The sequence below is a fragment of the Ambystoma mexicanum genome, chromosome 6q, assembly GCF_040938575.1.
Source record: "Ambystoma mexicanum isolate Mex_15411 chromosome 6q, UKY_AmexF1_1, whole genome shotgun sequence".
NCBI lineage: Eukaryota > Metazoa > Chordata > Amphibia > Caudata > Ambystomatidae > Ambystoma > Ambystoma mexicanum.
Genome location: NC_090937.1, coordinates 1,151,097,216 through 1,151,109,155, shown reverse-complemented (window position 1 = coordinate 1,151,109,155; position 11,940 = coordinate 1,151,097,216). Strand labels below are relative to the sequence as shown.

The 11,940-nt window shown below is 43.2% G+C and overlaps 1 protein-coding gene across 4 annotated transcripts in view; it reads right to left on the bottom strand.

Annotated features, from left to right (window-relative positions):
- Window positions 1-876: 876 nt before the first annotated feature.
- The window catches only part of ATP8A1 (ATPase phospholipid transporting 8A1), a 1,730,029-nt gene continuing 1,718,965 nt past the window's right edge, over window positions 877-11,940 (bottom strand). For all 4 annotated transcript variants that reach the window (XM_069631739.1, XM_069631741.1, XM_069631738.1 and 1 more), the window contains one exon: window positions 877-5,008. In XM_069631739.1, coding sequence (XP_069487840.1) covers window positions 4,911-5,008 — 98 coding nt within the window. In that variant the 3' untranslated portion in view covers window positions 877-4,910. The remainder of the gene's footprint in view (window positions 5,009-11,940) is intronic.

Below are 11,940 nucleotides of genomic sequence, written 5' to 3'. Positions count from 1 at the left end.
ATTAATTTTATAATGTTTACATATTCGCACAGTCCTTTATTAGTCTTTTTCAAAAATATGCTTTCTGTGCTTTATGAATCCACAAATGGTCATCTGTCCCCGCATCCATCTCCATCTTGTAGGTCAAGAGCAATCCCCGCCCTCTTCCTCTGGCAGAGGCCACTGATGACACTTTACAATCTGCATATCCTTTCAGCCAAGGAAGGTTCATGGTCTCTCCCAGGAGCAGCCCCAGTGCCCCTTCCCTCTTAGTCAACACCTGAATGTGAGTTCCTGTTCCAAAGAGCAGAAGGGAGGTGCCTTGCCCAGTGGGGAAGTTACTTGGTAGTTTGGCTTGCATCAGGCTTACTTTAAAAGTCACTTTGTTAAATTTTTCTTTGTTGAAAATAAACTTGCAATTTTAAAACAGGCAACTAGAACTCTAATTCCAGTCTCTAAACCATGGAGATTAAATAGAGCAATTTCTGTGTTTCTTTCAATAAAACACTGCCTTTCCTGCAGAGTTCATTTTTACTTGGTGGGCAGCCCAGTAACATGCTTCAGCAGTGTGGTCTCCTTTCCACTACTGACAACAGGCAAAGTAGATATGGCAGCCATCTTTCCGTGTTTCAAAGCGCAATTTTCATAGGTTTGATGCGCATAGGGCTTTTGCAGACATTTTTGATGATTCTTTCACCATCAGCACACAGGGATGTCGCAGGGCAGAGCCTAGTGGGTTAAAACAGCCAACAAAGATTGTAATTGCGGACTGCAGTTGCAAATAAGGGGTGGACATAGTAAATCCTTGGGATGGAAGTCACCCCGATGAAATTTTAAGAAGAGCAAATACTGTACCAGCTTGATTTGACCCCAAAAAATAACCACTTATTCTGTTAAATTATTCAACGTTAAAGTTTATTCACCTTCTTTACAATCAGAGACAAAACATTTTAAATCTGCAGCTCAGAACATGCACATTCACAAGAATGCCAAAGAAACAGTACATACCAATGTATAGAATGGATCGTGTTACTTCAAAATAATTTAAAAAACAGTGCATTGACTATTAAGGAAAAAACAATCCTGAGAGAAATTACCAAACACAGATTTCAAAACTCTCATGCAGCTGTACACGTCCCACAACAGGTTTCAAAGCAGTGGCTGCATGGAGCTGGAAAACAGACTCAAAATGTGCTGCTGCAATGGCCAGAGCGACCATAACCTGACCCACTAAACACGCAGACACTGAAGCATCCAAACAAGGTTTCGCCGATAAAACACAACGTTGCTACTCTAGAACACAAACTGCCAAGACACTTCACATTGAACGTATTTTGGTCACAGTTTTCAAATGAATAAAGATGGAACAGCTGACCCACAGTGCAGGCAACAGAACACAGTATTAATAATAAAAATGTGAATGCCGACCTATAACTTGCCACTGGGCATGTCTCATGGAAGTAACGCTTAGGGAACACATCAGGAGAAGATGCTCTGACTAGCCAGGTGGAGCCCCTCACCAACTGCTGTGGATGAATGACCCAACCCTTTTGCTCCCAGCCGGTCAGGAATATTAATGAATGTAGCTGATTGGAGAAACAAGCAGCGCGGCTTAATACAGAGGACACTAACCCAAAGTTATGTATTTAAATGAGCAAATATAAAAGAAAGAGACCCATTTTCAACAAAAACGTATAATCCGGCTCTAAAATTAGCTTTTGTAATGCTCCAGAATGCAACAAAATGTGATTTTAAAAAGTGGCATATTATTATTTTTTTGTAAAGAACACTAGCATATATTTAGGCCAATGGTCGCCCAGAATGTGTGAACTATTCATCGGAATTCATAATTTTTAAAGCAAAGGGAATTCTTGAAATACAGGGCTGCTTATTTAGGCACTGCCTGGCATAAGGCTAGGAAATGCAAAGCAAATGCAAATGCACCTATACATATTTGAGTAGCGCTTAATACTGGCCCGTTTCTTAGAGCACCCAATGTTTGGCAGTAAAAATGAGTGACACACAGAGAGTTAAAGTGATTTACTAAGGATCTCACAATTTGGGCAAGTGTGGAAGCCAAGATTAGAGCTCTGTTCCCTTTCTTCCACAACATACTATCTAGCCAGCGGCCGGCCCAGGACTATGTTTTGCCTCAGTGCACCTTTTATTTGTTTGATGTTACTAGGTACAAACTATTCCCAAACAACCTTCTTGTTGCTAGATTGGCACGGACTGTGGGACAAGACACCAAAGAATATAACAGAAATGTCCTAGCAAAGTTTAGAAGCTCACAGGCAGACTTATAAAGGCCAGTGTTTAGTCACTGACTCAAATCGCCTGTTTGTTCCATTGCTTTTCATTCGCATAATCAATATGGGAATTTCCCTCGTAAAATTATAGATCGCTTAAAATACATGTAAACCTATACAGGCACATATTCAAAATATTTGGATTCCAACAGGCTCAGATTTTTCAATGTTAAAATGTTTCTTATAAGCACTCCTTCAGTATCATAAAACACAAATGATTTTAATTAACCGTGTTTACACTACATGACTGTGTAAAAAGGCAACGCAATGTGCAACCCCTTGGGAAGCATAATACACTGGCAATGATTTGAAATTATCAATGGCACTTTAGCTAAATTGGAAGTGCGTGAAATTCATTACGTTTTCATATAAAACATGATGCTTGAATCAAACATTGCCCTTCTGTTGGTTACATATCATATCCACAACCAATATAATTGAGAGCTTTTACTATCTGACGTATAACTCAACATTTTTGCAAGCTGTAAGAACGGAAGGAAAGTGTATGCCTATAGACCTCATTACAGCATATCAGGTCCTGGTAAGCAGCAACCCCAATCAACTGGTTACTTCACAGACTGGGGTCTACAACCTGTGGCTCTTCAGATGTTTTGGACTATGGCTTCCATGATCCCTTACAATTGACAAAGCTAGTTGATAAGAGTTTTAGCCAAAGACAACCGTCGAGACAAATTGTGCAGAACCCTGAAAACCATTAAATGGATTACTTCATGATGCAACTAAATTAGTTAATGTTACAATAAACTTGAATACTTCCGTTTTTTGTTACATGATAAACTTGAATAGTTCTGTTTTTTCTTACGTTTTCCATATACATTTCCTTTAATCACTACTTCTAATATGCGAAAGAACGAGACTAACGACTGGCTGATTTAGTATCTAAAATAAAAAAATAAAAAAGAAGCAATCTATGAAAAGACATTTATCTTCCACATAGGGCATGAGGCCAGTAAATGGCATTCATTATATGTTCTATGAGGATGTGTATTGCCAGTGCAAGGAGTTTTGTGATACAAAAATATTGTATTTAAAAAACAGTCTTTTCAATATCAATACACCGCATATTGGGGGATATAGGACATCTGGGCTGGGTATACATGCTTTATGTAATTCTTTCTGACTTACTAAATTAGGGAATGAGTAAGTCACGTATAATCAGCATGAGGCGACGTGACCTTGCCCTAGAAAAAGGACAGTTGTGCGGTTGAAACAAACCCTTCACGTTACATTTTACAACAATTCACTTCAGCTTTCAGTTGCCCAGTGGGAAACTGTATGTATTTCTTTGAGGAGACAGAAATGACATTTCTACTATTCCTCACACTTGTACATCATTCTAGGTCATGGGTAGTGCAAAATGCATGTGTTCATTTGGCATTCATGACCCACACACATGTGGGCATATGTGGAAGCCAGGAGGCACTGAGAGGCACCTGGCTAACTCAAATGCCTTCACCGGCAGAGAGTATCATGAATGTAGAGTGTAATTCAAAATGGTGTATAAAGAGAGGAGAAATTAAATATAAACACAAGTTGGAGAAATAAAAGGATTTTCCACAGGTATGAGTTCCCATGACATCAGGGAACCTATTTTGATGTGATCTGGTATCAATATATCAGTTCATCATTATGGTTTTCTGAACAGAAGAAATGCATATTAAATATACATGAATATGTTAAATATACATGAAGGGTGACACTGCAGGAAATGATCATTTTTAACAAGACAACGATATCTTAAAAATTTCAAAAAAACAATCCACTGAATGCATCATATTAAAAAGTCAACAGGGATAAGCAGGCCTATTAACCACATATAAACAACTTCAACAAATGAACATTAAATGAAACGAAAGCATGTACTGTAAGGCCAAGGGTGCAAAAAGTCATCGATTTTTCAAAACACTGCCTTGAGGACAGACAGAATTAGCCTCACATACCGTAACTCCCTTTCTCTCTAGCGGTGAAAACCAGGCGCCGGGATATGGGGGAAAGCGTTTACACTTGAATTCATGTTTAATTTGCTTCAAGCAAGTTCAGACACTGCATCCTATCTATTCTAGCTCTTTGGCAAACATGTATACGGCTAGTTTGACACAAACACCAATAAAGGCCATGTCTTGCCCAGTGAGTTGGCTGAACCCAGCACAATATTGCTACTCTGTTAGCCCTATGTTGGAATTCCACTGTATGCTATGGTACCAACTCACCCATACGAGTGAACTATCCAAATGGTAAATATGATTAGTAAACAATATTAAATAGTATTTTGTCATCATTAATACCTTCAGACCTGTGAAGGTTTGGTTATTCATTCCAGCACAGATGGCTTCATTACCAGCAGGCTATGCAGTCCGATTCAAAGCTTCAGCTTTCACTAAAGTAATGCTTGCTTTTACAAACTGAAGATATATGTTACAGCATAGTTGCACAGTGCTTTTGTCATCATGATACACGAGAGAGAACTTTGCATACAGATCTTCACAGGACCTCTTGGTGGAATCCCAGAGGCAAGAACGTGTTCGTAGATCCTGGCAAAAATCCAACCATTTGCCTGTCTGAAAAAATTCTTATGGCTCGGTTTCACTGTTACACATCCCTTCACCATTCCTCCTGTCTTTGTACTGTGGTGTCATACGCCCTGATCACTTCGGATTGCGAAACTATTCCATTCTCATCCTGAGAGAAAGCATATCCATCTGGAAATGAGAGAAAACAGATATTGAAGCAACTTTAAATGCAACCCTGTATTAGGATTAACTTTCATTAGACTTTAATGTGCAGCACATTGTAAGCATTTAAGTCCCATAGAAATAAAATTAATTTAAGATGATATGCATATCAATCAACGTTATGTTATATTAACTTGTTTTTTTATAAAGCCATTTCACGCCTCTGGTAGGACACCTCAGGGCTAGATTTCTGAAAAGATATTGCCAGAATTAAAGAGGTGCAGATTGGCTACTCAGTCTATAAAGCCAAATGGTTAAAAAGTATTCCTGTGGGAAGAATTGGTCATTAAGGATGGGTCATTAAGGATCGCTTCAAGCCAAAGCAGCATTGAACAACTTAACTAAATTGGGCATTCTAAGGAAAGCTGTCGCTCCAAAACAATGTTATGAACATGGGCTTCTGCAGCTGGACACAAACCTAGTATGAAAAGCCAGGGGCCTAAAGAGTGGAGTTGGATGGATATACTGGGTAAATCACATTGGTTTAACTTATCTTAAATTTTAGGCAGTTTTGGTTCATCCATACGTTGATCAACAGCATACAGGACGAAAATCGTTTTCTGATGGACAAGTGGTTTCCATCCAAACACAGAAGAATTTGGGTGCCATGACTGTATGTTTTACAGGGGCAATCGAACAAGCGAACAAATGTGGCCAATGATTGAACATTCAGGTTGAAAAAGAGGGGCATAAGGGTAGAAGCATGAAGAAGCTTACAAGTGAGCTTTGAGATTTGTGACTCTAAGTTCTTGACCATCACACATTAAGAACGGTCATTGAGGAAAGATGTTATTTGCTTCAGAGTTAGGAGGAAATACCCAGATGCTGAAGAACATCTAGGAGGATGACGTGGTCGCTGACGTCGGAGGCAGCCGAAAGATCTATTAGGACAAGGGCCCCAGCCCCATCTCCATTCACCATCCTCCCCATCCATCATGGCCGTTACAATGCTCTCAGTGCACATCCCAACTTTGAGTTGTACCTAATAATGATCAGATAGAACCTTTGACAGCACGGACACCAGCATTACCCACTAAAAGCTGGTAATCATGGCATCACTTCTCTGAAAAATTGAAAAATAAGGACTGCACTCTCGAGTTAAAAAAAAAACTTCCAATTCAAAAAATATTCAATTGGTATAAAAGTATTTACAGAGGTGCTGGTAGTAAAGAAGGGGTTGGCTCCCTGACCCCTATGGGGTGAACACAATCAATTGGTGTATGCTTACACATACTCAAGACAGAGTAATCGAGTTAAACAAGATATTGCTAAGCATTGACAGATTCTGAAACACGATGGCACTACAGCAGAATTGTTTTCAACACCTCCTATTTTTGCCTATAAGAATAGTTCTTCCATCAGACAAAAATTGGTACGTGCAGAATGTGAGGCTAAGATACAGCCCAGAATGGTAAAGGTTGGTACTATACCATTTCATGCTTGCCAGCACTGTCACATCATCATACAGGGATAAACGATTAAGCATCCAAATTCTGGTAAAGATATTTGGATTCGTTCTTGCTGTACATGTGACTCTATGAATGTGGTGAATGGATTAAAGTGCCTGTCTGTTATTTATTATGTTGAACTGACTACATGAAAGGCAAAACATTGATGGACAGAGCACAAGTTATTAATAAGAACTCAGAATCAACGCTCACCAGTGGCTACACACTTTAAGGAAAAGCAACACACCATCGCACAATTGCAATGTGTTATCCTAGAACAGGTTAAGAGTAGCAAGAGAGGAGGTGACATCATAAAACAGCTTCATCAACGAGAGATACTCTGGCTGCCCTACATCCGAGAGGAATGAACATTGATTTCGATTTGAACTATTTTTTGTAATTATGCAAATTACCTCTTGTTGGGACCATTTGGCTAAATTGGCATGTCGGCTCGTAGAGACCGTGGGTGGGGTAATTACACTGTTGTTGGAACATATGATTTCTTCTCTATTTTTTTTCTCACTATATCTTTCCGGTTATTTTATAATTTTTTTTGCAGTACACTTGTTTTTTTATGGCATTTCTATATAGTTTTCCACACATCTGATTTTTATATTCATAGTTTTAGGAGTACCCACCCTTATGGCGGTTTTTGTTTTCTTTTTTTTTTTTTTTTTTTTGAGTGCCCCATGGGGATGCGGGGCCCCAGGTGGTGGAAGCCTTGACGCCCTGGCAGCTCCCCCACAGAGATCCCGGGCGCCCAGGCCCTGGACTTGCCCTTGATTTGCTATGGGGACACTCGCCTTACTCTTTGATTATCCTTTAAGATGGTGACCGTCATCCGTCCTGGGCGTCACGTAAATGTGCATTTAACTCTTCCCTTCAGCAGGCAAGATACACTTCCGGGTCACGTGAGGTAGTGATGAGAATCCCGATTCGAGCAGTAGGATAGCCATATGATATATTGTGGGTGTTTTAGGTAAGAAGAACTTTCCTCCCTCCATTTAAAGTCGGTTTTGTAAGCCCACCATTTGAACGATTGACAGTGTATGCCTCATTTGCTTCCAAGGTACGAGACAGCTGCTAAGATATTGAAGTAACGGGGTGGCCATGCCGATATCTGTGGCCACAACCAGGTACCACCTTTAGAGAGAGGGACGCTAGCGTCATTTGGTTTAACACTGAGTGGGTGTTCTTATTTAGATATTGGTAAAACCACGTCCTTGTGTGTGCGCTGGTCCACAATAAATATGTTGACTATTGAGTAGTGCTGATTGCAGAAGTAATTTTAATAGAAGGTTGATTATTCTAATCAAATTTAGCCTTTGCCGCTGACGCGTGTTTCGACCACACCTTGAGAACAACCAAGTGTCGAAACACGTGTCGGCGAGAAGTAGTTGTAACCACAGAGGGCTGTGAAGTAGTTGTAACCAGAGGCATAGTTCGTCAAAACATCACAGCTGTGTCGTACAGCCCTCCCGTAACCTGTACCACAGTTCCCTAGTGGTAGCATTACTGTCCTGACCCCAATAGCCCTTTGCCAGTTTGAAGTAGAGTTTTCCAGGATCCCATAGCTACCATGAAAAATACAGATACCCCAAATCAATCTTTTTTAGTGCCTGTTGTGCCCGGTGGATGGGAGCTCTCAAGAATCGTCCTGTATGGATGGCATATAAGAACAACAAAAACGAAACTAAAACTTGAACATGGTGCTCAACAACATCGGGTTGTACAGGCAGTCCAGTACCTACAAGTGTTGGTCCAGCCATTGTGTATCGGGCATAGAACCGTGATTGAAGCAGCGATATTCTCCTTGTGTAGTTAAGGAAATCTGGCCAGCCTTAGATAGGTCTAGTAGTTCCCACGAAAGAGACGGGTGTTTCGTACAGGTTGAGGGACAGTTAGCTGCCTTATATAGTTAGTGCTCATTTCAAGACCCAAAAGCCGGGTCCGCTCTTGTTGCAAATGGCTTCTGCGTCTGTCAAGAGTCCAAGTCATTTTTGCTAGACAGGTCGTTGTGGTCCATCCACATGGCAGCCGCTTCTGGCCTCTCTAAAAATTGTGCTTTACCATTGTAGAGGACTTTAGGTCATGCAGGATACAGAAACATGTATTTGAGGTTCAGCTGTCTCAGCCTTGCTTTTATAGGGATGAGCGAGTTCCTGGCTCTTTGAACTGTTGGGGTATAGTCTGGGTAGATCGCGATCTTAGAGGTTCCACGTATTATCTCTCCCCCCTCTCTTTAATGTTGCAGGATGACTTCCCTTTCTCGGAAGTTAAGGATTCTGGCAGTCACTGGTCGTGGGTGTGATCCTGGCAGAGGACCTTTTCTAGAGTAATCAGTGCACTCTTTCGATAGCAAATCCATGTGAAAGTTTGCCTGGTCAAATCTCTTGAAGTCGTAGGTTCTCGATATATACGAGGTGGGCTCTGGTCCTTCGGTGCCTTCCAGCATACCCAGAACCTGCACTTTGTTTCTGCGCGATCTACCTTCAGCATCTTCTGTGCGAACTTCCAGGATGGTGTTTAGTTTCTCCAGCTCCTTGGCCCTTTTTTCTAGGTCCTTGGTAGAGTTTGCTGTCTCTTGCAGGAGTACCTCCGCAGACGTGCCCTCTCAGCTAGTTGTCTGACGTCTTGATCGGAAGAATTGTACATTGTACGTCGATTTGGACCTCATCTATCTTCGACTCTAGGGACGTGCGTAAGGCCGCTATTGCAGCGAGAACTTGGTTCTCCAGTGGGTCTAGTGGGGTTGCAGGGATCAGTTATTGATTATGGTTCTAAGCCTGTGCAGCGTGGCAATTTTTCCTTTGCACCATGAAAGATTCCATCGTCATGGACTTGTTCTTGGTAGGACATGTTGTGGCGATGTTTGGCGGGCAACATTGATTGTGCTATGTCTTGTTGTTTAGCTAGGGGCCCTGCTGTGCTTACAGGGTAGTTCCATATTGTTAGATCAATATTAAAATCTCCCAGGAAGGCACCTTTGATGGGGTGTAGTCTGTTGTGGGGCAATTTGCAAGCACCTGAACCGTCAGGTAGGCACGCCACCACGGTGCAAGCAGCAGGGATTTCGAGGGCAGTGCCCGTCCCTCTGAGATTTAATAAGTTGCGTGAGTGTTGTTGGTCTTATTGCAGGCAATGTAGGAATTCATTTGCTGAGTGTGTAGGTATTTTGTGCTCACCATGTCATGCCTGCTACAAGGATAACTTGTTCTAAGAAAGTCGGTGCCAACAGCTCACTGAGGCAGGCCTATGGTCTCAGTGCCTGGTTTGTGTTTCGTGAACCTCTGCAATTTCAGGGTGGACTAGCCCAGCTCCTCAGGTGCAATGATGGAGGAAGGAGGTAGAGGAGAAGCAGAAGCCAGGGTGCTCTCGCCCAGTTGCGAGTTCGGTTCAGCAGTAGTCTAAGGCTCTAGCGGGGCCACATGAGTGTGTGTGGTGTGGGCCCTGAGGAGGCGCTGAAGCCGGTGTCCTACACCACGAGGCGCCAAGTTGCATAACTGGATCCAGTCATTGAAGCAGGTTGCTTAGTGCAGGTCCCTCAGTTTAGGTTGTTGGGATGAGGATTAGGCAGGGAGGGAGAGTGAGGCAAGATGAAGGGGTAAGTCGCTTTGGGTGGGTTCTGACCAGGTGTGAGGCGCAGTGTGCGAGGCCCCTTATTTTAACAGCTGTGATCATGTGTTGGCAGAGGACTCAGGATATGAGGGAAGCCACCCACACTTACTGTGTGTTGAGGACTTGCTGGTCCAAGGCCGTGTAGCAGCGGTAGTGTCCCGGCAGCATCCGCAGTGTCAGGGTTGGCATGGTTGCATGCACAGCCTCTCGCGGAGAGGCAGGGTGGTGCCACACACCGTGCTGCAGGTCCTGGCAGCTAGACTCCGAATTGCGGGCCGCCTCCTTGCCGGTTGCAGGGGCAGACCGCACCAGTATTGCTTGAGGGGGGGCTAGAGCGTATTGCACCACTGAGCGCTTGCAGATTGCAGGGTAGATTGAACTCTGTGGGGGACCGCAGCAGTAATATCCGCAGCCCGGCCGTTAGTGTCTATCCTTCGCTGTGGTCGCCATTTTGGTGCACAGGGGGAACTCCTGCGATTTCAGTAATCGGTCATTTCCCAGCTCCGATTTTCTCTCAGGATGGGTTGGACAGGCAGGCACTACTTTCCCCTGCTTAGGGGTGTGTTTCTGGGCTGATAAGAAGCGTCTTTGCTGCCGCTGCAAGGATGAAAGCAGGATAATGGCGGGAGCTCCACAAAGCTAGGATTTAACGCATCGACTCAGGCCACGCCTACAGTGAAGGGGACCAGAGTTCATGTGGCAGCTGAGACCTGGGTGACTGGCAAATTCATCTGTATGCGGATCACTAATCCTGAATGGAGGCTCACTGCTGTGTGCGCAGTCCCGAGATAGATCATGGCATTGGAGTACTACCATTTTATACTTTGTTCTCAGATCCACACTTATCGGGAGCTGAAAGAGTGTGAATAACCTGAGGGAGTGTCAATGCCATCCACAAAAAGTAAACAGAATGCATTGGGAGGCCTTAAAAACTCTGGCAGAAACAGGAGCGGGATGGGAAATCCAGCTCTCTGTGCTCAGTGTCCCAAGCCCAACTCGCAGGAGGAAAAGCAGGATAAGAGGGTCTCATGGTAGGGGGATTCGAAGTCACCAGGCAGCAACTGGAAAAGGACTGGCAAGACACCTTGCATAGGGAAACGTCCACACTAAGAGGAAATACCAGCAGCTACAACTGCTAACAGAAAGGATGTGGAAGCCATAGGAGAGTATACAAGCAGAAACTATTAAGTGATCAACATACAGCGACTGCAGCTGCGGTCTCTGTCGTGGACGAAATTAGCAATATTCGGGAGCTGCAAGGTAAACGTGATGACTTGGGGAACAGTCGAGACAGGAAAACAACAGAATCAAGCTACTCAAAGACCACTCAGAGCTTCATGATCATGTGGCTTGTGCCCAGAGCTCGTTTGCCCACATTTTACAGTGCGATTTGGCAGACCTGATGAGAATTAATTGAGCACCTAAGATTGCAAAGCACAGGACAGAACCAGGGGCAAGGCCTAGAGATTTTCAGGTGAAGTTGCATGAGAACTATTGAGATGATTAAGGACAAATTGAAGAAAATGAACACAATCAAATGAACACAATCAAATCCATGGACTGCAAGGTTCGGCTGTTTAATGACATTTCACCTTTTACTTTAGAGAGGAACATATGATCCAGGAGAAAAAGTATTAGTGGCTCTTGACTTTCGGATTACAATTCTGCACAATTTGATTAGGGTTGGGGGGAGCCGAGGAACTGGGAGGGTAGAAAGTCCCTCACACCCCGCTACCTCCCTTCTACCTAGAGTCGCACTAAGTTGTTTTCCAATTGTTGTGCTGTTTCTCACACCTTGTGGTGGAGGAAAGTAAGGAGTGCACACAAGCCATT